The 26,176-nt window shown below is 39.6% G+C and overlaps 2 protein-coding genes across 2 annotated transcripts; one reads left to right on the forward strand and one right to left on the reverse strand.

Annotated features, from left to right (window-relative positions):
- The first annotated feature begins 336 nt into the window (after positions 1-336).
- On the forward strand, positions 337-12,370 carry zgc:152951 (uncharacterized protein LOC569013 homolog). Its single transcript, XM_046054572.1, has 11 exons — positions 337-492; positions 1,968-2,207; positions 2,364-2,478; positions 4,120-4,281; positions 4,454-4,648; positions 5,973-6,046; positions 6,199-6,396; positions 6,871-7,008; positions 7,101-7,190; positions 7,650-7,793; positions 8,290-12,370. The coding sequence occupies exons 2-11, from the start codon at positions 1,968-1,970 to the stop codon at positions 8,416-8,418; spliced, it is 1,485 nt and encodes a 494-aa protein (XP_045910528.1). The 5' UTR covers positions 337-492; the 3' UTR covers positions 8,419-12,370.
- A 122-nt stretch (positions 12,371-12,492) lies between these two features.
- LOC123973883 (zinc finger protein 654-like) lies at positions 12,493-24,926 on the reverse strand. The gene is made up of 12 exons (XM_046054240.1): positions 24,788-24,926; positions 22,909-23,054; positions 22,245-22,326; positions 21,826-21,961; positions 19,697-19,899; positions 19,165-19,301; positions 18,769-18,910; positions 18,303-18,587; positions 17,068-18,222; positions 16,003-16,793; positions 14,111-15,192; positions 12,493-13,998 (listed from the first exon to the last, which is right to left on the reverse strand). The coding sequence occupies exons 1-12, from the start codon at positions 24,911-24,913 to the stop codon at positions 13,994-13,996; spliced, it is 4,290 nt and encodes a 1,429-aa protein (XP_045910196.1). The 5' UTR covers positions 24,914-24,926; the 3' UTR covers positions 12,493-13,993.
- Positions 24,927-26,176: the final 1,250 nt, after the last annotated feature.

The following is a 26,176-nucleotide window of genomic DNA, read 5'->3' on the forward strand; positions in this document are numbered from 1 at the left end:
AATTACAATTGTGTATGTTTTTATTGGCCAAATAGGCGATTTCATGCCAGACAAGTCAGAATGGAGTTTACAGAGGCAATTATCTGCTGTCATGTCAAAACATGTCATTCTGGTTTGTAATGGAAACTGAGATTATTGTGATTTAGAGCAGAGAAGTTTCAAGAGATCACACGCACCTTCAAGATTTCCTATAAGCACTTTGTTTATAGTAATCAGCGCTGGAATATTTATGTTTTTCAAGGAGCACCTGAAGGCATCATAAAACAAGCTAGCTAGTACATCATTGGCTTAACCAAAGCAGCTAATAGGCTAGCTGTTAGCCTGCGTAGTGGTGATGTACTGTCAGTGCTGCTGGGTAATTCACCTGCGAGATAAGCGATGTTTCAGCGGGCGTTTCACATAACGTGTATTAACTAAAACAGGACTAAAGCGATCAACTGCCAGATTTAAAATTGTACTCCCGACTAAATCAAGAGAGTCGGTCGCTGAAAGGTAACGTACTGTTGTTATCATTTGCTCATAGATCCACATTAGCTTGTTAACGTCACTCCAATGTTTAGCCAGTAACGTTTGGTTGTACGGTTTACGCTATATTCAGCGTTAAATAGTTTTACTCATATGTGACTGACAGAGCTGTGTACCGTTAATGATTTAATCATTGTTAGGTTTGTTGGTTATATTGCTGTTCAGTTCAACAAACATGTCCCCAATGCCGAACTCCATAAAATAGTTGTGGAATTTAATAAGCCTTGCTTGTTGGTAAAGGTTGTTTACACCGCTTAAAATTAAACGTATTTTCTCTAAAACTATGAAATGCCATACTATAATTCGGGATTCTGATTCAACCTTACATTTGCGTTAAATGTCAGTTAAAAAAACTCCAGCGTTGCAATTTATCTGCTGTCAAAAATCTGCAAAGCTGTTTATTATGATGATATATATATGTAACAGACTTACAGGGGAATGTGGTAATAGAATTCCACGTGGGAAAACAGTACTAAGCCAGTTCTAAAATTAGATAGGAAGATTTTGTTGTGAAGTCACTGCCCGGGAAATATTAATATGCGAATTGCAAGGTCTCATATATCTATATTCCATATATAATTGCATTAAATCTGTTTAGAGATCAGGACAGACCTTGGACCTTGACCTATTTTTTCAAACTGAAATCAAGTGAGGTGGTGTGGTTTGATCTAGCTTTTGATTAGCTTAGACTAATATTGACTTGCTGCTTGCCTAACGTTGTTGTTTATACAGTCTATGGTTGTGTCACAATGAATGAGGAACTGTGTCGTTGGCTAACTTCATACAAAATCAGTCAGTATTTCACATAGTTGAAAATACACATCACACTGGTCTGTTTTCAACACAACAAAATGTTCAGAAATGAGCATGGAGAAAATTGCGCCAGTCATCAAGTCAGGCAATAAGAGTTTCTTATTTCCTCATAAAACTGTGTTCACCCACAGATTTTACCTTTTCATATCTTCCCATCTATATGTAGAGAAATGTTTTCACATGTGTGTGCACATATGCACAAAACTAATCTCATGTATGCACATAAACCTACATGTGCACATGCATGTATGCACATTATACAACATTGACACACTTGCACAGCTGCACACATTCACAGGAAGAACAAAACTTTATACTCAAGGAGATCAACATCTGTTGCAAAAATCAACATGTGAAACCTCGCACTGACCCAAAAAAGGGCAATAGTTTAAGGCTTCATTCAGGCCAAAAGGTGCATCCAGTATGCTTTAAGTTTAAATAGGGACATGATATGTTGGATAAAGCTACTGTGCAATCCCCACTCAGTAGCTTAGAGAAAGAGGAAGACATGGAATGAACTGTTAAATGTGTATGCATGTAAAACAGAAAATCATGGAGCACAGCCAATTTTCTCTGGCCAGCTAAAGCTTCATACTCTTTGCTCTGCTGTCTTTCCATTATTGTTGCAGATGGGGGAGTTTGAGAGCAGTGCTCTGGGCCGGGTAACGGTGTACTCCATCCAGGGCTGCCCACACTGTGTGCAGGCGAAGGCCACCCTGGGGCGTTTGGGAGTACCGGTATGTGACGTGGATGTGGGGAGGCATCCAGAGCTAAGAGCCAGGGTGAAGGAACTGACAGGACGCAGCTCAGTCCCTCAGATCTTCTTCAACAACATTCATGTAGGGGGCAACGATGACCTACAGAAATTGGTGAGGAGTGGAAATACCAAAAGATACTATTTCCCCATTTGACTAGTGAACTTTAATGTATATTTTTGAACAGGGTCAAAAAGTCCTATTTGCATCTGTTATTCAAAATTGTGTTTTAAAATTGTATGTATGTGTTGATCTGTTTCACTTCCTCAGGCTCCTGAGGAGCTTCAGAGGTTGGTAAATATGGTCAAGGATGAGCCTCTTCCAGCAGATGCTCCACCACTACCAGAGACTAAATCAGAGGAGACGACTGTGGACACCGATGGAGGTGAGGGATTTATTGGTCTGACAAAAAGAGTTAATGATTTTTACAGATCACTTTGTTGCCTCCAAACGTGGGAACAGCCATAATATCACAGATTATGGGTTAATTGCTTAATGTTGAAGGATCTGTTTGAAAACATGTTCCGTTTCAGATTGGTTTGGTCTTTTCCGAAATGGGTTGTCAAATAGTGAGATGACCCACACTGAGGGGAAAATGTCCTTACACTGAGGTACTGACTCAGATGAACTACAGTTAGAAGTATAGTTAATAACATGGTGCTGGCATATGTGGACACAGTGGTATGTTTGGATAACAGCAGGTGTGCGTGTGTGTGCGCTCATCTACTGTCACTAATGCCAACACGGACAGTTGATACAGGAAACATGATACTCTGGATGAGCTCCGCAGCATCAGGCTGCCTCACTGTACCTCATTATATGTGATTATTAAGCTCCCTACAGTATAGACAAAGTCTATCCACAAGGGTGCTTACACGGCCTTTTGTGGAGAAATATTTGAATTCACTGTGAGCTTTGATGCTGTGGTAGCAACATCACCACTAGTTAGCAAGCAGCAGGTTGGCAGATATGTTTTGGGTACAGAGGTCCTGACAAATACTGAATATATTCCTTCAAATTTATATCTTAGTGAAGCTTTCATTCCATTGGTTCTTTGCCCCTTGACAGTTGGGCTGTAAGATTAATGAACAATTAAATGAATCGGCAACTATTTTCATAATCGATTAATCAGTTTGTGTAATTTTTTAAGGAATAAAAGTCACAATTCTCTGATTCCAGCTTCTAAAGAATATTTTCAGGTTTCTTTACTCCTGTATGACAGTTAACTGAATATTTTTAGGTGGACAAAAGAAGACATTTGAGGACGCCATCTTGGGTGAAACACTGATCGACATTTTTCAACATTATTCAATATTTTTCTACCATTTTCTGACACTTTAGAGACCAAACAACTAATTGAGTAATCGAAATAATAATCTACAGATTAATTGACCATAAAAATAATAGTTTTTTCAAACCTACTTGATGTTAACCCCAGCAAAAGTAGATTTAATTTTTATCAATCATTGACAATACAGGCGATTGAAAAAAAACAAGATTCAGGTTAGCAAAATATCCTTGCTAGCATCAGGGCATTTTTGTTTGTTTTATGTCACCACATGAATCATATGAATCACACACCCCTGAAGTGGCTAATAAAATCCAGCAATAAAGCAATAAAATACAACACATCTTCTTTGTAGCATCCTGGTTCTGTTCATGATTAGGTCGTGAACACACCGAAGCTTGTGAACACACCGAAGTCGGAAGAATGACTTCCCAAATGGGACTACATAGGAGCATGTGAATCTTAAAAAAAAAAAAGAAGATATTTCTGTTAAAATGTCTTTACGTGTAAGGTAAGCAATTTGTTGCTTTGGTTCTTGTTTCTGAAAAATATGACTCAGCCATGCTGGATAAGGAGGACCTATATAATCTGGCTTAATTCAGGCGCTTTCTTTCCACCAATCAGATATGTTTTCTGCACACAAGTTGGACTACATAGTTGAAACCTATTCATACATGTGGGTGTGTGAACATGCATGTTTTTTGTGTGTTTGTACGTGTGTGGCTTGGCATATTCCAGCCCTCGCAGAGTTTAAGTGTGAGAGAGATGAGTTGGCAGACCTGGTAGAGGACCTCAAACATGGCAGTGTGATTGGCCATCATAGGAGGGGACTGACATTATACAAAAAGAGCTTCTCAGGGGATCAACTGGTTGACTGGCTGCAAAAAGAGAAGGGGATGGGTAAGTGAGGCTGCAGTGAAACAGGCTTTCAGTGTTGTGTCCGTTCAGTTTTGTTGAAGTTATTAGAACAATCTGGAAAAATCATTGAACTGTCTCAAAAGTGTGCTGATTCATGCAAAGTATAGTCAAATCCCCATGTATCAGCCCTTGACTTTGGCCACGTGTGTGCCAGCCAGGGCTGAGGCCTGTAAAACTGGCCAAGCTTTGTTGCAGAAGAAGTACATGGTCAGTGTGCGTGGCAGTGGGCAGCAGGATGGCAGTTTTGGAGATGGGAAAGACGCCATGGACACGCTGTATAGGCTGCTGGAGGACGACCCTCATTCAGCCCTCAACGCAGGACAGACGGCAGCCTGCAGTCCCATCCAGGGTAGGTCAGGACTGGACCAGGCTGTGGGGCATACAAACACAGCATTCCAGGTTCAAGCTGACTGTTGTCCTTTAACGCTCTCTAACCGCTGTCCTTTCTTTGCTGCTGGCTTGGTATATGATCTGTTTGGGTTGGCTTGGGTTTGTGTAAGATGTCAGTGAGCTTTGTAGTGGCAACTGAATTAGGGGTTAATGATATATCTGATAATGGCCTCATAAAAAGAGTGACATCGTTCATTCATCATGTATGACTTCCACCACCTGTATGATGGCTACAGTGTAGCATGAACACGAAACCTTAGACCTTAGAGAAATAACCTGTCAAATTTAAAACTCAAGGTCTACTTACTCCCTTTTTTGCAGAGTTTTCTACAGCAATTCACTGTCTTAATCAGTGCAATGGCGTTTGCTCTGTTGTGACGGTGTTGTAGTTGTGACATGACAACTGAGCAAACTCCATCAGTGTATGAAGGCAAAGTGATAAGGTTGAAAGCTCAAAAAACGCTAATAAGTTGATCTTGAAGGTTTTTTTGGGGGGGGGACAAACATGATTCACTATGTTTGATAACATTGTATAATATATAGGCTTATTTTAATAAATTCAATCCTATAATTCTGTTGTAAAGTTTATCAATAGCCTATGAACGCCTGATAAGAAATGATGAGAAAAAAAATTGGTGTGATAATATATATCATTGAAACCCTATTTCAAAACCATGTTCTGGTTTTCTGCGGGTTTGGTGTCATCTTTTGACACGGTTTTCCTTTCTTCTGAGATGTCTATTGTTCTGTGGCTGTGGTAAGAAATATTGCCTGGCTCTGTATTGTTGTATTAATAACTAAATGTTGCACACCTCTAGAGGCTAACTAACAAGGTAATCCGCGCTGTACAGCACAGAGGTGATTATAATCACTCCTCTTCTAAGTGTTGGTGTTCTTATGCTTCGCTCTTGAATTTATCTGCAAAGCTGTTTTTTCTCACAGGTAATGTTTCCTAATAATAATCTCACTTGTACAACGTCGGGGTTGGCCTGATCTTTAAGCAGTTTGTTAATTTCTCCCCCCTATGGGTTTGTTTCACTACTACTTTAAATATACACTTACTTAACATGTTATAGTGCCCAGTAACAACCTTCACATTTTGTCCCAGCATGTTTTTAATGTTTTGAAATGCGATTGATTGATTGATAGATTTTACAGTACAACATGCAGTATGTCTTTTAAAAAGCTCCAGTAATTGTCAAGATTCTGGTTTGTCTCGCCAGAAAACGCTATTGAACATATCGAACATAAACTCTCTCTCTCTCTCGCTCTCTCTCTCTCAGCTGCTGAGCTGTCTTTGCTTTTACGAGAGATGATTCTGAAATTGTTCTCCGAGCATCTCTCTGCTGATGGCAAGGTAATGTCCCCATTAACTCGCCATGTGTGCTTTTAGGTTTGAGGTCTTTCATACTCGACCTTGCTATGGCTAAACCAAATAACAAATTTGTTCACTTTGTGACTGTAAAATGAGTGTGTGTGTATGTGTGTGTGTTGTCGTTGCTCCCACAGTCTGTGGACTACAAAGGCATGTCTGTGAACCCTGCCTTTGAGCGGTACTGTGAGCTAGCCATCCAGCTGCAGAGGGTAGAGCTGCTTTCGCTGAGTCGGGAGGAGAAGCTGGCCTTCTTCATCAACATCTACAATGCCTTGGTCATCCATGGGTACCTACGCATGGGGGCCCCCACCAACATGTGGCAAAGATACAGAGTAGGATCATATAGCTGCACTTAAAAATGCTACGGTTTTTCCCAAAACCAACATATCCCTTGTCCTTACCACATCCCAAGAGAGTCCCCGTAGAGTTTCTTTACAGGTGTACAGCATTTCCTGGTATCTTTATGTATAGCTGTTGTTATCAGAAAGGGTATCATTTTAGAAAAATCATTAAGCTTGGTTGGAAATACTTGTGCTGCAAAAAGTCTATAAAGAAAACAATAAGGCTGGGCAGAAAATTCTAGATTGAAGGTTTTTCATTCTGATTAATTTACACTGATTATAACATTATTTTTACATCCAGACTAAAATATACAAAGATAAAAACATATGCATACTAAACTGCATGAATGAATGTTTTGTTGAACGTTTTCTTGTTGTATTTTCACATCCATTAGGCAAAAGGGTTAACATTTCAAGATGGACTTTATTATTAATAAAATATTTTGTTTCTGTCCCATTTTGCAGTTCTTCAACTATGTGAGCTACCTGATTGGAGGAGAAGTGTTCACGTTACAGGACATTGAGAATGGAGTTCTGAGAGGGAACAGAAAAGGTGTCGCACAGCTCCTAAGGCCGTTCTCTAAAACAGACCCACGACTACAAGTATTAAAAACAGCTGAACATTTCACTGATACACCAGTGGCAGTTTTAATGTGGAATGACTAATGAATTTAACTTCCCATGTTGACCACTAGGTGGCTCTTCCGGATGCTGAGCCCCTCATTCACTTTGCCTTGAACTGCGGCGCAAAGGGCTGCCCGCCAATTAAAACATACACTCCACAGGTAAGCAGATTTAAAAAATACTTTACTAAATTTGTTGGTTTTCTTGGCAGACAATATGTACCTATTGTTTCTAATACTATTTTCTCTATTCCATTGTGTCTCAGCTGTGTAATGATTTTTCAAAGATAAAGCTACTGAATATATTGAACAATGCAGTTAACCACAATAGCCATAAAAATAATATCACATTATACAATATAGATAGATTAAGAAAACTTTACCTGTCATGATTACTGTAATGTTTATATTCAGTTGAGTTAAGTGTAATAAGTTTGTGACTTGGAATTGATGAACTAGAATGTCATCTTACATACATTACACAGCTAATTTCATTCTAATCAGAGCTAATCATCCCTGAAGACAAAATTTAATTACTCTGTACAACATATCTAGTACATATTAAGAGCCCAAATGATCACTTGAATGAAAAATCACTTCCGATCCCCTTGTCCGTGTCAGGACATTGACATTCAGCTCCGCTTAGCGGCTGAGTCCTTCCTGGAGAATGACGACGGCTGCGTGGTGGATTCTGGGAAAAGAGAAGTGCGACTCAGTCAGATATTCAAGTGGTACAAAACTGACTTTGGAGGCACTGATGAAAAGGTAGTTTGACACACATATATACTGTATGTATGAATCATCGTTCTGTACTTTACACACAAGTACTGTGTAATGTGATGCTATTCAAGGCTGCTGATGGAAATGTGGACACTGATGGCTGAAGTAAAGTTGGTCACCATTTTGGTTTTTATTTATTTTTAATGCAGTGTTTACACTAGGTCTACACAATTAATCTAAATATTATTAAATACCCAAATCACAGAAGCTGCAGCTTTTTAGATAAAGGTAAAATATATGCCAAAACAGAATTATAATGAAGTACCGTAGTGCTGCAGAGATGCCCCTGCCTACAAAAGTGGCTCTCCAGATGTAAGAAAACATGGTATTTGGGGCAGACCCCAACAAATGTCACATCATCATGATTTTGATCGTTTTTTCAGGGAAAATGAAAATTGCAATGCAAAAAAACGTGAATCACATCACAAATCTGTCACAATGATTGCAATGTGCTTTCTCTTCTTGCTTGCCTCTCTTGTAGTTGCTGAAGTGGGTTTTGGAGCACATGGGGGACTCTCCGAAGAAGACAAGCCTGCAGGGTGTCCTTTCTGCTGGGAAGATCAAAGTCAGCTTCCTCCCTTACGACTGGAGTACCAACAGCGCCCACTGAGCATGCCCACACAAATACGCACACGCCCCCGCTACGTGCTACGTGTCTTTGCATCATCCACTTTCTGCCGAGCTGCGTCTACTGAAAAACCAGGAATTGGTGATCTGGTGCTCGCCAAACTCGACCCACTTGTCTTCAGCCATGCAAATGTTTTTTATGCAAAACAAACTGTATATCCATGTGGCGAGAGGGGCGCGTTTGCACTGTACCACTGAATCATACTTCTCTTGTAGGCTCATCCTAGCTTTAAGGTCCTATTGGAAGCTCCTACACCCTGTGTTTGGAAGTCATGTATTGAGTTTTATATTCAAGTTTTTATTGGTTTGACGTAATAACAGAGTTCCTATTTCAGAAATCAAGTTGCACACAGACTGTGTACTGCAGCAGCATAATTACAACCCCAATTCCAATGAAGTTGGGACGTTGTGTAAAACGTAAATACAAACAGAATACAATGATTTGCAAATCCTTTTCAACCTATGTTCAATTTAATACACCATGAAGACAAGATATTTAATGTTCAAACTGATAGACTTTGTTTTTTGCAAATATTCACTCACTTTGAATTTGATGCCTGCAACACGTTCCAAAAAAGCTGGGACAGGGGCATGTTTACCGCTGTGTTACATCACCTTTCCTTTTAACCACACTCAATAAGCGTTTGGGAACTGTACAACTTCAGATGCTCAACAGTCCGGGGTCTCCGTTGTCATATTTTGCGCTTCATAATGCGCCACACATTTTCAATGGGAAACAGGTCTGGACTGCAGGCAGGCCAGTCTAGTACCCGCACTCTTACTACGAAGCCATGCTGTTGTAACACGTGCAGAATGTCAGACCACAGCACACTTTTCCACTTTGTGTCAGTCCATCTCAGATGAGCTCGGGCCCAGAGAAGTCAGCGGCGTTTCTGGGTGTTGTTGATATATGGCTTTCGCTTTGCATTGTAGAGTTTTAACTTGCACTTGTTGATGTAGCGACGAACTGTGTTAACTGACAATGGTTTTCTGAAGTGTTCCTGAGCCCATGTGGTAATATCCTATACACATTGATGTTGGTTTTTAATGCAGTGCCGCCTGAGGGATCGAAGGTCATGGGAATTCAATGTTGGTTTTTGGCCTTGCAACTTATGTGCAGAGATTTCTCCAGATTCTCTGAATCTTTTGATGATATTATGGACCGTAGATGATGAAATCCCTAAATTCCTTGCAATTGTACGTTGAGAAACATTGTTCTTAAACTGTTGGGCTATTTGCTCACGCAGTTGTTCACAAAGTGGTGAACCTCGCCCCCATCCTTGCTTGTAAATGACTGAGCCTTTCGGGGATGCTCCTTTTATATCCAATTATGACACTCACCTGTTTCCAATTAACCTGTTTACCTGTGGAATGTTCCAAACAGGTGTATTTTGAGCATTCCTCAGCTTTCCCAGTCTTTTGTTGCCCCTGTCCCAGCTTTTTTGGAACATGTTGCAGGCATCAAATTCAAAGTGAGTGAATATTTGCAAAAAACAATAAAGTTTATCAGTTTGAACATGGAATATCTTGTCTTTGTAGTGTATTAAATTGAATATAGGTCGAAAAGGATTTGCAAATGAATGTATTCTGTTTGTATTTGTGTTTTACACAATGTCCCAACTTCATTGGAATTGGGGTTGTAGTAAGATGAAATGCACATTATTAATGCCCTATGTAAAATGTCACAGCCTGAAAATTGACATATTTCCCAAATTAATTTTGAGTAAATTATCAGAGAATGCTAACGGAAAGCATATTGTATAATAACAACAACAATCATCAGTATGGCTTCAATGTTCACCAGTCCTAGTCTTTAAACACCGTGTCAGCCACTCAGGAGTCACAGATTATCACAATCGTGTCTGTCCAACACAACACTCATTGGGCTATTTATGTGGAGAATTTAATCAGAGCTGCTGGAGATGATAATTTGGCTGATTCAAACACACTGCCTTGACAAGCCATATCAAAACCCTTTGAACTTACAGAACCTAGTAATTCACGTTAAGCGGGCTGCAGCTTTTCAACAAAGCTGCTCCGTCATTTATAGTCATAATTTTTTAACCCGCAGATGTAAACAAGTTGAGGTTTTCTACAGGGGAAGAAAGTAATAGCTGTTGCAGTTTTAACACCGCGCCCAGGGGATATTAAATGCTAAAATATAAACACAACTCTGCTTGTGGCTGTAAATCACCAGATGTTTGCCTTTTAAAGATTTTGTAAAGAAAAGTATGAACATTTCCTTTTCTGAGCATCTATGACCCAGGTATCAAGATCTTTTTCATTGGACAAACAACATCTGGTTTGATGCTGCTACTGCCACTTATCTCCTCAAAGCATTGGCACATGTTGGACAGGGACTGTAGCTTGGAGCAGGAGCTGTGAGGGGGCTGTATCCTCTGATGTCCTCATCTTTGCAGACAACAGCCTCAGTAGGATCCAGTCCCTGAATAAAAACGGTGTCCTTGTTTAGAGCACACAAACAGATGCAGCATGACTTTTGCATGTATTGATCAGTATTTTAAATTTTTATTTATAACCCCTGGCGGTATTTTGTTTCTTCCTTTCTCCATGTGATCCCACATGGTTGTTCACCCCACTTTTTGATCCAGGTCTTCCATTTGAAATCAGAAAAGTGCTACTGCTGTGTTTTGGCACAGTTATTTAGTAAAAGATATAGGAATATTGTGAATTATTGAACTATCAATTAAAACTATATATTTGGATGCACTCTTGACACTTTGCATGTTTATCGCCACCTCTGAATGCTGTTGAGACAGATTTGTACTTTTTTGACAAAGACATAAAAACGGGCTGTGTTTATCCCTCTATTTCTAATATTTCCAGGGTGTCTGCAAGAACTGGAAAAAAAACCTGTTTTGAAAATATTTTTCGTTACCCCAAAGAGGTAGTCATAAATACAATTCAATGTAGCAGTTAAGGTTTTGATTAGACTTTGCAGCTTTTTGGTGTGTTGAGGTTCTGCCTACAAAACTCTATAGTATCCTTTTACTATTCCCTTTCAAAACTGTAGTTCAGCTTGGTTTTCCATTTTACTTTGTAAGACTTCTTTATTTTGAACCTGATACATTTTTTAGTGTGATGTGCCACACATATAATACTGTATATGATTATGGGTAGTGTGCGACTTAGAAAAACCTCTATTTAAGGGTCTATTTCCATAATTCAAAGATTTTCTTATCTCAGGTCAAAGGAAAATGTTAGTGGAAACAATATTAAGTTGTTTGATGTCATGCGGCATGTTGTGTATAGTCTTTGACAGTTTCATTCCTTTGCAAAAACACTGTGTCATGCACATTACTATAACTTTGTCTTTCAGCTATAAAGAGCACCAAAGCATATGGTTAAATTAGCATGCATTAAAACTGGAATGCAATTTGCTGCATGAGATACTGGACAACCCTCCAATCTTGAATGCAGGCCTCAAGCAGCACACCCTCTGTTGCTGCTTTGTTTCTAGCCTGTAAGCTCAGCCATAAGAAGTAGTTGGACCTTAACACTTACTCCCCCAATTAGACCATGTGTTATTTAATATTGGAATACGATAGTGCAAGCCCAAGTTTGGTCAGATTTAAAACATAACTCAGTATTAAACAATACACTGCACTTTTTCTATGAATACATGCCTTCAGTGACAAGTGCACCCTTGGCTTTACTACACTTACAAACTCCATCATTCATTGACAGAGTAAAACTAAAGGGGAAGACAGTTTGTGGGCTAAAATGAACATAAAGGGGTTTTAGATCCCTGTCCGCTGTCAAATTACCTCGTGTATCAGGAAAATGTGATGCAAAAACTTTTTTAAACAAGCAACTAATATTCTGTTTTCCTCTTTCTTGGGGTTAACAATGAAGCAATATGTTTATGTATAGTAAATATGCAATGCTGAACTAAAAATAAAATATGAGTTTGGCTGCTGTTTCTGTTACTGTATAATCCTACTGCATGAAATCTCTGCTTTGAAGCAGATTATTCTTTGGTGGTTCATTTGTGAATAATGTGCAAACATTACAAACCAATTACATAACCACAGACTTTTAGTTTGATTTGTTTATTCAAACAAATTGAATCAATTTTTATTTAAGAAAAATAGATAGGGAATCATCACCTTTACAAATCCAGTCTATTAACATTTTTACAAATAAATAAGCAAGTTTGAGGGCACAGTCCCATAAAAACATTACATTAAAAAGTTATTAAACAAATCAACCATCTGAAAAGTATATACATAAACAACCAATGTGAAATATTCTACATACTGAAATGTATGGTCGTGGAGTTAAACGGCCCAAGAATGAAAACGCTAACATCTTGAAATTCAACGCAAACTGGTACTGTGTTACTGGTTCCAATGTTTATCTTTACCTACAGTCTAACACTGATTCTGTTTTGGCACTACTAAAATTGTGCATAATTCATATACTGTACAGAATAATAGTGTTACAGTGTGAAGGCAGACTGATTCATGTTGTCATAACATGAGTAGAAGACTAGTTAACAAAAGGCAAACCCAATCCTGAATGCCTACAAAAACAGCAGCTCACACAGATTATGTTGAAAACACATAATTTAACTTAGAGATGTAGAAAGAGGACACAACCACCACATGTCTGCTGCCTACTGTCACCTCTAGCTCTGTATACATCCTCTCGACAAAGACCAAAACCCAACATGACTCATTTGGAAGACTACAATAATGGAAATGTGCTAAAGAGAAAGGGCAATGAGCTCTTTTCCACCAGTTAACATGGTATGTATTTCATACAGCAAACACTGCTTACAATATACTGCGTGTAAAATCCATACTCTAATAGGATAGGATTTTGAAATCATAAGCTGAAGCCATTAATGTGTGATGAGACACCCTCTGCCACCAAGGAATGAGCAAAAACTAGTAAGATCCTTTATGCAAACCCATTTTCTCCCCAAAACAGATTATTTAGAGTGTAAAATAAGTTATTGTTGCCCATGAAAGAAATTCGTTATAAAAATAATTATAAATTTTTGTAAAAATGAGGCTTAAAACAGATGACAGTGAAATTATTTAAATCCAACTGATCCACAAAAAAGATTTTGTTCATATCTGATTTTTTTTTTTAAATGGGTTCATTCAGGCTCTTTACCTGACTGTATTTGAAATGGTTATGCAATTGTCAATGTCAAACTTAATTGAAAAAAAATGGCTTCTAGACAAGTCATTCATATTTGTAGCTGTACCAAGTTCAGCTGAAAGGACAGGGGGGGGTCATGGGACTTACCTACGTGACTAAGCACACACTGATGATGTGGAACTAGTTTTAGCTGTCAAAATGATTGTTTATTGCTTCTATCAATGAAATTAGGAGACAAAAAGTCCTCCAATTAACCATTTTGGCACATATTTCCTCTTTGTTTACAAACTGGTATTCAACAATTAAATAAGTACTGTATCTGAGTATTAAGAAAGGGTTCCAGTGTTCCTTTGTCTTGAATGCTTGTCCTGAGCCAGGTGGCAGAGTACAATGGTCACTCCAGTTACAGATCCTCTTCCTTAGCACTAACCTAAAAATAAAATTAAAAACAAAATTGATAATACATTGTTTCAAGTGTATTAGAAACAGTCATACAATGAAGGCTCAATACACTTCATAATCACTGAATCAAGCATACTTACTTTCATCGTCAGAATCGAAGCCAAAGAGTGCAGAGCAGGTGTTAAGGGCTTGGTGTTTCTGTAATTCTTCCAAGCTGCTGAAGGAGGAAAGACATTTGTCACAGCGATGCCTGATCTTCTGCTCAGGTGACACAACTTCCACCTCCTCTTTTTCTGGGGCCGGCTCTTTCTTTTTTTTATTGGCCCAGTAAACATTATGCTTCGGAGCAGCGTCAACTGTGGTCCTCCTCTTGCGCATTGAGAGCACAGATTCATCCAGGTAGGTGGAGGGTGGCGGCCGGATGAACGGGGCTTTGACAAAAGTCGCATAGACGGGGTCTTCAGGTTTGAAGGTTTTGTGCTCAGTGATGTGTGGCTCTCCCAGTTTCTGCTGGACTCCCTCAGCCATCGTGGACAAATCCTCAAGGTCTCGGACATTCAAGGGGTCCCACTCGATGGGTGTCCTTTTCCTTCGACAGCTCTTACTTGGAGTTGCTGCGGCAGCACTAATATGGGCAGAGAAGATCTTTCCCTCTGACACTTGGTTTGTTGTCTCATTCTCATATCCGTTGATGGCGGTTTTGCTGTCGTCCGTGGGCTCATAACTGACTGTTTTCTCTGAACAATTATCCGATTTTAACAGGTCTTGGCTGCTGACATTTGCTTCACCAGGCCAATCTTCAGTTTTGTTAATTTCCCTGAAATCCTCAAGATTAGAGGCCTCATCATGATCAAGGCTGGGACTCTCCCTTTGCCCCTTTTTACCCTGCAGCCATATCTCCTCCACCTTGACTCTCTGCTTCCACGGAGCTTCAGCATTTTGCTGCTTCTGTCTGCTGGGTCCCGATTCCAGCTCTTCTCTTTGAGGCGCTGGGACATAGTGTCTCCATTCGTGGTCATACAGACCTTGAAGGTTTGAGAATAGCTTCTCGCAGTCTGTGAACGAACATTGAGGTCTGAATGGCTGGTGTGTATTGACATGGTCCTTTAATTCCTGCTGTGTCAAGAAGCGCTGGTTACACTCTACATGGTAGCAGAAGTGCTGGAGAGAAGTATCGTGGAGCTTCATGTGGTCCTTATATTGCTGGAGAAACTGTATCTGCCTGTTGGGGGAAAGCACAGTCAGCATAATAAGCTCTCCTCAAAAACATAGTTTCCAGCAAAAAATCTTTAGCAAGACAGAATAATAAAAATAACTGGTTTTGAATTTGTTAAAACTCAGCACATCAAAGGCTGAACACTGTATTGTACACTTACCAGCCACTTTATTAGGTACACCTGTTCAATTGCTTGTTAACACAAATAGCTAATCAGTCAATCACATGGCAGCAACTCAATGCATTTCGGCATGTAGACTTGCTGAAGTTAGGGTTAGGGGTTAGGGTTGGGCATCAGAATCCAGAAGGGGATTTAAGTGCAGCAACTGCGCGATGCTATCGTGTCAAAATGGACTAAAGTCTCTGAGGAATGATACCAACACCACGTTGAAAGTATGCCACAAAGAATTAAGGCAGTTCTGAAGGCAAAAGGGGGTCCAAAATGGTACTAGCAAGGTGTACCTAATAAAGTGGCCAGTGAGTGTATCAACTAACCATCATTAGACCTCTACATGGCAGGTTAATCATGTTCTCTTATTTCCCCCAACAAGCAGACATGTTCTAATTGTGATCCTGTATTCGTATTGCGTGACTTTGCCAATTTACAACCACTAGTTAGTCTGGAATCCAACAAATGTTGGAATCAGCTGCTTTAATCTCTTCTGGTGTGTTGTGATTTAATTTATCTGCCTCACGTGTAAGATATGAGAAGAAAGATGTGTGTTGCTGATGTACACAGTCAAATACTTTTTAAATAATAAACATGTGAAGGTGGTCATGTTCAACTCTACATGCCAGACATACTGTACGCATTACCTGAGGCATACGGAGCACTTGTGTTTGGCCCAAACAAACGTCTTCTCCAGCACCTTCTCTTCGCTAATATGGCATTTGATAGCATGCTTTGTTAGTGTGGTGCTGATCCTCAAGAATACTCTATCACAGGACTCTGAGGGGCACAAGTGATACATGATGTCCACACCATAGCCATTTTCTCCTGCTGGCTTCTCCTTCCCCTCTCCTTCTCCCTCCTCCTCCAGCACAGATGGATCTCTTACCATCACCAGGCCATCTTTAATGACTACCTGCTCATCCTTAAAGTCTAGCTGTTTGAATATATTTGCGTTAGGGTTCTTGCACTTTTTGTGAACCACTGATGTCTTTTTGATGAGGGTGCGGAGGTTCCTGATAATTCGATCTTCCCTCTTGAGGCTTGACAATTTAATTTTGCCTCCGGGTTTCTGTTCAGGAATTTCCTCATTGACGATGGAAGTCTGCTTTTCATCCTGAGGCTGGCTCTGATTTTCCACATTATCTACTATTCCATTAGCAGCTGGAGTGTCCTCAGTGCATGGCTCCTTATCAGGCAGTTTCTGCTTGCACATTTCATCAATGTGGTCCAGGATATGCTTTTTGGCAAAAGGGAACTGTTTAAAGCGTTTTCCACAGAGTATACATCTTAGTTTCCTACTCTTAAGGTGTGAGAGAGCGTGCCTCATAACATTTAAGCCTTTATAGTCTTTGTGGCAGAACTTGCAGTGGTACATCAAGTGAGCATATTGTTGAGTACGGAGTACTTTGTCCTTCCACGTTCTCTTGGCTATCACCTGGAGAAAAGACAAACCAGTGAAATCAGTGCTACAAGTTGAACACAAAAAGTCAGCAGAATATCAGAGGATTCCAAGAAAAGGAAACTGGAACACCCTCATGTCTTTCTATTATTTATTTTTATTGCTATGCAGTGTCAAAGTATTCTTCCTGAATATTTTTTTTATTTAAAGCAAAAGTCAACAAGTGGACCATCTAGCAAGTAAGAGACAATAAAGCTAAATGTATTTGAAATATATATGCCCAGTAATGGGAGGGTAATTACAAACTGACCTCTGTGTTTGACACTTCTGTTTCCACTGTGAGTTTGGGCTCCTCTTCAGTGCTGCCATTAAGCTCATCTGATGCTGTAGATTCTGGAGGTCCGTCAGGCTTTTTGGAGTAGCTGTGTAACCGTTTTATCGGACAATCCAATAACTCTAAAGGTGGACCATCAAGTTCAGGGTCAGCTTCAACAGCAGGAACAGCAGCTTGAGGACCGCTAGGTAGACCTTCACAAAGCTTGGGACCTAACAGTGTTTGAGATTCCCCTCGGGTTTCTTCACTGAGACTACTACCACAGACCATGTCAGTATGTTCCTCAAGTCCATTTTCCTTCACAAGATCATCCATCAGCTCATGCTGGTTCTCATGAAGTTCCCTTGTTTGTTCAAGTTCATTTTCCAGGTGAGGCATATCCTGCTCTTTGTCTTCTGTGTCAGTTATCTCCTCAAAACCAGACTCCTCCTCTGTTAGTAATATTTCATTATCAGGGAAGGAGAGTTCCAGTTTCGATAAAGGCTTCCTTCCCCGTTTTTTCCCTTTAACTTTGATCTTCTTCTCCTTAACCGTCTGCGCCTGCTCCAGCCGTGGAAGACCCTGCAACCATCTTTTCTTCTGACCTTTCCTTTTCAAAATCTGGCTCTTCACACATCTAGACAAGTATTCTCTCTTGCGGTTTAGAGGGAGCTTTACAGAAGCAGAATTTTCCATGTTAGTGTGATTGCGTCTTAGTGAATACATAGGGTTATTGGCTAAAGAGGTGGATTTGAGATTGTATTTGATCTCTGGATCATCACCAAGGTCGGCCTCATCATCAGACATAGATTGTTTTCTCCTTCGCAGCCTCCTACTCCATTTCCTCCTCTTCTGAAGAGGATTATCTGATGGGGGAACACACTTTTCTGTCTTTCCCTCTGTACTCTGCTTTTCTGGAAGGTTCACAAATGCAGCTTCAGTGCACTGGCAGGAATTGAAACCTTGAGTGCATAAGTCATTTACACAATTATTCATTAACAGCTCTTCACTGTGTTCTTTCTCCTCTTCCTCCTCCATCTCACTGAGAACAGCAGCTTTCATGACCTTGTCACTCATTAACTCCAAGCAATGGGTCCTGAGGGTCAGGAGGTTCCAAAACTCAGGGTCAAAACACAGGCGCTCCTTGAGCATCTGGGAAATAAACATGTAAAAATGTTAGGCTCAAATAAAATGCTAATATTGTATATTTTTCCCTCTTCACCCCCTCCGACCTGCAGAATATGGAAGCGAACATTGGTTCGGACAGGGCTGTTGTGGGGATGCGGCTCCTGGTCAGGATGCATGTAAAGCAGGCAGACTGTTCTGTAAGCTTCCAGGCTGCGTTCCTGGCAGAAGACCAGCAGGGCACATGCTCGACAGATCTCTAGGTCATGAGGCAGCAGGAAGGCAATTGTCTTGCAGACCAAGGACCGGGTTACACTGTCAGCCGCCATGTCACATAGCTGCAAGGCCCTGGCACAAAGCTCCACACAGACTTGGACTCCTTCACTCCCCAGCTGACCAAAACACAAACAAACAAGTGATTATAACACAGTCAAAATATGAAACTCTTACATAAGGGAACCATAAATTTAGCAATATTTAAAAACAAAATAGTAATTTATGTTTCAACTTTTCTTATTGTTTGTCCTGGGGAACACAACAAGGAAAAAGATGACGGCGTGATGTCAGTCGCACCTCTGTGGTGACCAGTTTGATGAAGGGGAAGATAGCTCGGACGTTAGTGGCGGAGGACGCCAACTGGAAACACTCAGCCAAGAAGCCTTGTCGGGAGGGATGGGCCCTAAGATGCAACCTGCTCCAGATAAAAACCAGGTCCCTGCAGGAGGCAGTGAATGTCAAGTTAAAGACATCTAGCTCAGTTACGTGTTAATTAAGCAACAACTGTTCTGATTTCTACGTCAGTAAACAGAGGGGTTTGAAACAAACACCCTGCCAACATCTCCCTTTACAACAAAATTGATCATACACAGCTTGTAACAAACACTGGGTAATTTACAGAACCTACAAACACGAAGGATGATAGGCTGATGTAGTATTAGTGTGATGTACATGCCTGATGGTCATTCTTACCAGATGTAATACATGTCTCCATTGTGTAGCTGCTGGGTAAGGAAAGCTTTACACAGTGACAATAGAAGTTCATCTTTTTCAACACTCTCCGTGTTGCAGATGATCTCCACTGCATCACGGCCATTGATCTCTGCCATCTGTGGAATAAGACATGTAGAAGCAAACACATGCAATATAAAAATACAGCAAATACAAAGTCAAACAAAATGCATTACAATCAACGAGGGATACCAGGAATATAAGAATCATATGCTCATAATTTCAGGGTCCGTTCACCTAAATCGCACAGTCCTAATAAATTTTGTTTTTATTTTAATATAGCATCACTAATAATGAGTTGAGTTTTAATCGTTATATAAATTATAAATGGTTGATTTATACAGTCGACCACTGACATCATAGTCCAACTTTTTAGAAAGAGCAATGAATGCAATTTGTCCGTTTCCCATTTTGACTTGTGTGAATACTTCTTAACATATTCGTCTACACAGCCCCACAATCTTACTAAACCTTGCCACTCTTTGTCCCTTACCTCCTTGTGAAGGTGTTCATGCAGTGAGGCCTTGTAGAGGCAGGTCAGGTAGGCCTGATGGAAGTACAGATGCTTTCCAGACTCGCGATTCTCCAGGAAGCTTTTAGCCAGGGCCTTGGCCTCTTGCATTCGTTCACAGGCCTGCAGATAGCGAACCCGCAGCTCAAAGAATACTGGCAACTCTGAGCTTAAGTAGTCCTCAACTGCATGGGAGGGAATTACATGTGTTAATCAGGCATGTGATTGGCAAAGGGCAAAAAAGCCTGAAAATATACCCCCCCCCCCCCGATCAAATCGCAACCTCTCTATAATATTTATTAGTTTGTATTCCTTTTTTTTTTTCCTACTTCACCAGCTAAATGTGCAACATGAATCATGAAAAAGCTGAGTCTATAACTAAATAATATAACTACTAACTTCAAATTAGTTCAGTAGAAGTTAATAGATTATTTTTAATGAATAAGAGACAGCAGCAAAGGTCGTTGCCTGTTTAAGACCTGGTGGCCTAACTGTTAAAGAAACAGTTATATTATTGGTATCAAACAGCAGATCAGTCTCTGTCTGTTGATAAACTGTAGGATAAAGTTTGACATTTCAACTCTGGCAGCGGCCGGGCGTGTGCGTGAGACGAGAACAGAAGCCGTTGTCACGATTACCTCGCAGAGCGTTTGTTTGCCTGTCTGTTGATGAGGAGCGCAGAGCGACCCCACGGATCAAAGCCGTCTGAAAAGGCCCTATAAACCTCATCACAACCATGTGTGTAGCCTATTTAGCCTATATGATTGATCAATCGACAACAAAGTCAAAGTAAACATTAGACATAGCCTATAACAAGCAATAATCTAATAATCAAGCAACAATCTTTTTGTCAACTCAGTGTTGAGCAAGTTACTCAGAAATAATATAGCTATTACCTACTAGTTACTTTCCCTTAAAAAAGTAATATTAGCTACTCTACTTACTACTGTGTGATATAACGCCACTCTCTCCCGACAAGTCCAAGCATCAATGACAGTGTTGATGTCGTGACAATTCTACACTCATCCGTGAGTTCTGTTGATCTCTGATTTGATGGTTTGTAAAATCTTAGATTTTTTATTATTTAGGGATAACATAAACATCATTTCAATAAACAGCATACAATCTGTATCTTTTTTACTAGTTTTGGTGAAAACATTTTGTCAACTGCTGATGAGGTCGATACATTTTTAAAGGGACACTGGACTTTACTGGAGTTACTGTAGATTTGACCAAACACTGTATATTATATGACTGGTAGTCAAATTATTTAAGGAACCAAAAATATTCTGATAACTTTTAGCCATGAAACTCTTGTACCATGGCGGTATCGCCGGTGAATCTATATGAATTAGTCGTCTTATGTTCATGTGTTCAGACTTCACTCGGTAAAAAAAAAGTGGTAGACTATTAACTTACATTACAAGTCATGGTGGATATTTTACACACAGACCAGGTAAAGCAACAGTGAACACACAGGGTGCAGATGTTGGTTTCCGTTGTTTGATAGGCTACGTCATTAATAAGCCGAAGTGCAGCTCACCTGATGCCGTGATAACGGATCGCGGGAAAACAGACGAGTTCTCAGTCTTTTAGGTGACTTTATAAAACATACTGCTGATGGAAAAAATGGAGCAGACGGGGGGAGAGAGAGGCGGGGCAAGCCAGGGTGTTTACCTGAGGTGTAGGTGTGTGTGAGTGTGTTAAGAGTGTGGGGAGAAGAGAATTCCGAGGTAGGTGCAAAGCATACTTAAAAACAATAATAAGAATGTTCGTGGTCATTAAAACCTGCTTTCACAGGGTGGTATAATGTGAAAATTTGAGATTTTTTTGCAGGGGGGGCGGGGTTTTTCACAATCACGATGCCGGCTCAACGTCGTAATGTCTGTCAGGCATCGCCGATGGACGACGGCATCGTCTATCGGCCCAACCCTAGCTCTCACTGCTCCTCTTCTACCTGTACCTTTAAACTGATGACGTTTGCTGATGACACAAAATCAGTAGGTCTTATCAATAGCGAGTCTGGTCACAGGAGTGGGGTGACCCACAACACAATGAAATGTTCTCTGTGTGTATGCAGTATCAGCTATCAAATATGGTCATAAGTCTACCCTCTTTTAGTGGCAAGTCTGCCTCCTTCAGGATTCCTTGCAACACTGGATTCTCCCACGGGCCTCCTACTTTGACGATCTGCTTCACATGCTGAAGGTAGATGTTCCTGTGCCTCAGGAGCTGAGAGTGGCACACCTGCAAAGAGAGGCAAAAAAAACGGGTTCGGAACATAAGACTTTTGACTAATCTCAACCAGGACTTTTAAGACATTAAAAAGCTGGTTCATAATTGCCAACTAAAACAACAGAAATTACAACAGATAAAGTAACATGAGGAATCACTGAAGTAGTTGTTATTTAGACCATTAAACATTGGGGTAAGACTGGCTGTGAGGTGCTGGTAACTTTTCCTTTGCACTCAACAGCTAACTAATGGCAGGTATGGCAGCTGGGATTGAGACGGGGTCGGTATTTGTCACCTGAAAGGAATCAAGGATGTCTTTTAAAGGCTTCTCCACAAATTCTTCTTTGCTGAAAAACAGCATCAGTTCAAAGAAGCTCCTGCAAGACAATGAGAGGAACATTAGTTTGCTTAGCAAACAAAAAGCTTTTTGCTTTTTACTTGAATCAAAAGATAATACTAGTATGCTATTGCTGGCCAACACTGTACCTAAAATGGTAATCTCCAGCATTTCACTTAACAAAATTTTAAGTTACTCATATTCAAGGTGCAGCCTACAAATTCCCCAGGAAAACTCATACCTTAAGGTTTATTTACCCCTCTAAAACATCAACAAAAATTTTCTCCCAACGTAAACGCTAATAATTTACACTGACCCTTTTCATTTTCTCGTAAGCAGCTACAAAGTTACAAAGACAAATCTATGCAGTATGGCTATAAAATAATCAATGATGGGACATTAAAAAAAAAACTAGTTTTTAAATAAAAGCATCTGATATTCCAATCAAAATGATAACAGACCAACAGATAACTGGCCAACAAAAACATGCATATTAACAACATGTTGTTAACAGGAGTCACTCGAGTTTGTTGATCAGTTCAACAATATATATTCACTGAACAGACAACCTGAATACAAAATGCCATAACAACATTCAGATTCCAAGTAACAAACTACTTACAAGGCCAGACTGCTGAGAACATAGTGAATGTGCTGACAGTCATCAGGGAAGGCAGCAGTGGCTTTGGTGAAACTGCTCAGTGCAGTCCGCAGCACTTTCAGCTGAGGGAGAGGAACTTGCCATTGCCCCGTGTACTCCTCTACTAACTGAACATACCACAAAAACATTCAAATATCTGTTAACATCAGTAAAATAAGAGTATTATAACCAAACACTACATTTATTCTTAAAAGAAACAGGCTGCAGTTGCTCACTACATTTTTTTTATTAAACATCTGATTTTAAAAAATTCTGCATATTTAGACATGGCTTGTTTCAGTTTGCTAGAGAATGTGAATGTTACTTGAGTGTACAGAGATTTTCAGTGGAAACATATTTGTAGTTATCAACTCTGATGACATTGGACCTTTATGCTGACAATAACTGTTATGTCAGTCTAATTTAGTTTAACCAATGCCATGACCAAGGAAACTGAACACCCTTTTTTAAACCCTAATGCACACTGACTGCAAATAGTGTTCAAAATGTGTCCATGCTGAAGAAGTATTCAAAATGATTGTTTATTGTTACAACTCCCCCTGTGCACAACAAGACGAGTAGGGATGAAATGGTTACCGGTTGAATGACCATGGTAAAAATTCCCGACGGTTATTATTACCATACACATTACCATGATAACTGTGTTCGGTTACTATGCTTTGACAAACTGAAACAAAGAAAACACTGTCCAGAATCAACCAAAAGTCATGACAGTCCCCCAGAAGCAGGCGCAAATTTGCAGTATGAAACTTGGGTTTGTTTGGGATTTTATAAGAGTGCTGAGGGAAACATGATTGAAGAAAATTGCCTGGGTGGGTCATTGCATTACTTATATAATATAAAATCTTTAATGATAATTCACACTTTGATGGTTTTCATATGTTTACATGAGGTATTGGCTGTTATTATTTTAATGTTTATGTAAACAAAATGTTTACTTTATTTGTGGTTTTCAATAGAAAACTTGTTGAAATGGTTTCAGTGTGTGTGTCAGTACATTTTAATCTTTTTTAGCACATTTGAACAATACCGTGATAATACTGATAACCTCACTAAAATCGTGATATGTAATTTTCATACCGTTTCATCTCTAATGATGACACAAACTAATTTATCAAAACATTTCACTAACTTTCATACTCTCAGAGTCTTAACAGGTGTTAAGGCTGTAGAGCTTCATTTTACTTTGGTGGGATATATTGTAATGTTTTATAGTTTCTCATGCTATAACTCTGTTATGAGTGACTTCTCCGTGATAACAGAGACCTCTCGGGAAGGTGGGACAAACTAACTTACCGATGTAACAATTGTATATTGTATAGTAGTAAATTTTGATGGAAACAGAGTGTTGGTGTTATGATTGGTAACTAACGTTACAGTTAAATCTTCTATTTACCTAACTATTAACCTGGCATTTCATTTCAACTAGTGGAATCTGAGAGCAGGCTATAGTGTGCTTTCCCTAATTGTTAAAACACAGTGTTGACCAACAGTTTACTGAAACAAACAGCTAACTTATGTTAACCTGATAACGTTAACGTTATCGTTAATTAGCTTAGCTTACCTGACTAGCTATCAAGCTAAGCATTATCAAATGTCAGGCAAATATCTCTAAAAACACTGTTAGTACATGACATTACTAAGCAAGAGGCACAGTTTGTGTCCAACTACATTTTGTTGACCGTGTGTTGTATTTCTGACGGGCTATGCAACAGTCTTAGCTACACAACTGCATAAATAGAGCTAGTCTGGGGCTAACGTTAGCTAGTGAAGCTAGTAGCGTTAGCCACAAACACACACAGACTTGGTAGACCATTTAACAAAATGAAGTGTAACATACCTCACAAAACTCAGAGCAATAGCCTTTGCTGCTCAGAGACGACTGATTGCTGCAGTGTCTATTACACAACGTGTCCAGAGCTAATTCAAGCCCGTCTGTTTCCAAATCACTTTCGCTGTCCGCCATACTGTCCCCTGTATCCAGCGCATAGTCACAGTTGCCAGGTCTGTAACGTAGTATGTTCCTATCCCCCACGGCAAAAAACTCCCAACCTGGCAACACCGTAACTGATAATTAGTTTTTTAAGGTTATTAACAAAATATAACAAACAGTAACCTCTAATGTTGAATGCCCCTCGAAGCTTAAAAACTCGAGGGTTGGATGATAAAAATAAAACTATTTACCTCCACAGATAAGTAAATAATCGAATAGATAACTTAGATAGCCTACTAGTTGACGTGAACACCGACATAGCAGAAATAATCTTGAGAGAAACCTGTAAATAACTTGAGTATCCACCGTAAAAAAAAACAACAAAAAAAAGCAAGTTACGTTAGTTGATTCCCTACCTTGCAGACACTGTTTAAGCTTTGTGTTCCCTTTGAAAATCAACTTGCTGAGATCTGAAACTTGAGATAGCCTAGTTGTTTCTTCACAGTGATCACAGAGTGAACTATTTGTTTACCCTATTAATAATAATAACTGTTATTTGTATTAGGCTGATAACATCTGTGCTTTTCCTACTGTGACATGTAAAAATTACCTCTTTGAAAGAGTCTCTTGCCTTCAGTTTCTAAATCCCTCTCCAAAGAGTCATTTATACATAATAAGCAAATGTATCTTTAATTGCTGTCAGTTAAAATAGCCTACTACTGGTAACACCAACATCAGCATGAGTGCCCTATCTGTGCGCATCATCGCTGTAATAATAACAATAATAATCTTTATTTGTAGAGCACTTTTCAAAAACAAGTTACAAAGTGCTTTAACAAGTGTAAAGACAATAATACCCAAGAGACAATAATACAAAAACAATACAAGATAAAAGCATGAAAACATTGAAAAGACTAAAATACACGTTTAAGATAAATATAAAATTAGTAAAATACAATTTAAATAAAGGGATAAAATAAAGTCAAAAAAGATCGGGAAAGGCTCTCCTATAAAAGTATGTTTTAAGAAGGGACTTAAAAGAGTTCACTGACTCAGCTGACCTGATTTCCTCGGGCAGGCTGTTCCAGAGCCTCGGGGCCCTGACAGCAAACGCTCTGTCCCCTTTAGTTTTCAGTCGAGACTCTGGAACAGACAGCAGACCTCTGCCCGAGGATCTCAAGGTACGTGCTGGTGCGTATGGGACTAAAAGTTCAGAAATATAACAAGGCGAGAGGCCATGAAGAGCTTTAAAAGTAATCAATAGAATTTTAAAGCCAATTCTAAAACATACTGGGA

The sequence above is a fragment of the Micropterus dolomieu genome, linkage group LG07 (genome assembly GCF_021292245.1).
Source record: "Micropterus dolomieu isolate WLL.071019.BEF.003 ecotype Adirondacks linkage group LG07, ASM2129224v1, whole genome shotgun sequence".
NCBI lineage: Eukaryota > Metazoa > Chordata > Actinopteri > Centrarchiformes > Centrarchidae > Micropterus > Micropterus dolomieu.

What these genes read in the sequence shown, in the direction of transcription:
- LOC123973883 (XM_046054240.1), bottom strand. Translation starts at nt 24,913, where the DNA reads ATGGCGGACAGCGAAAGTGATTTGGAAACAGACGGGCTTGAATTAGCT. An exon ending in GTTCTCAGCAGTCTGGCCTT is followed by an intron (nt 22,327 to 22,908) that starts GTAAGTAGTTTG and finishes ATTGTCTTGCAG; the next exon opens with GAGCTTCTTTGAACTGATGC. An exon ending in ATGAACACCTTCACAAGGAG is followed by an intron (nt 19,302 to 19,696) that starts GTAAGGGACAAA and finishes CTTATTCCACAG; the next exon opens with ATGGCAGAGATCAATGGCCG.
- zgc:152951 (XM_046054572.1), top strand. Translation starts at nt 1,968, where the DNA reads ATGGGGGAGTTTGAGAGCAGTGCTCTGGGCCGGGTAACGGTGTACTCC. An exon ending in GACTGTGGACACCGATGGAG is followed by an intron (nt 2,479 to 4,119) that starts GTGAGGGATTTA and finishes GGCATATTCCAG; the next exon opens with CCCTCGCAGAGTTTAAGTGT. An exon ending in AGCCTGCAGTCCCATCCAGG is followed by an intron (nt 4,649 to 5,972) that starts GTAGGTCAGGAC and finishes TCTCTCTCTCAG; the next exon opens with CTGCTGAGCTGTCTTTGCTT.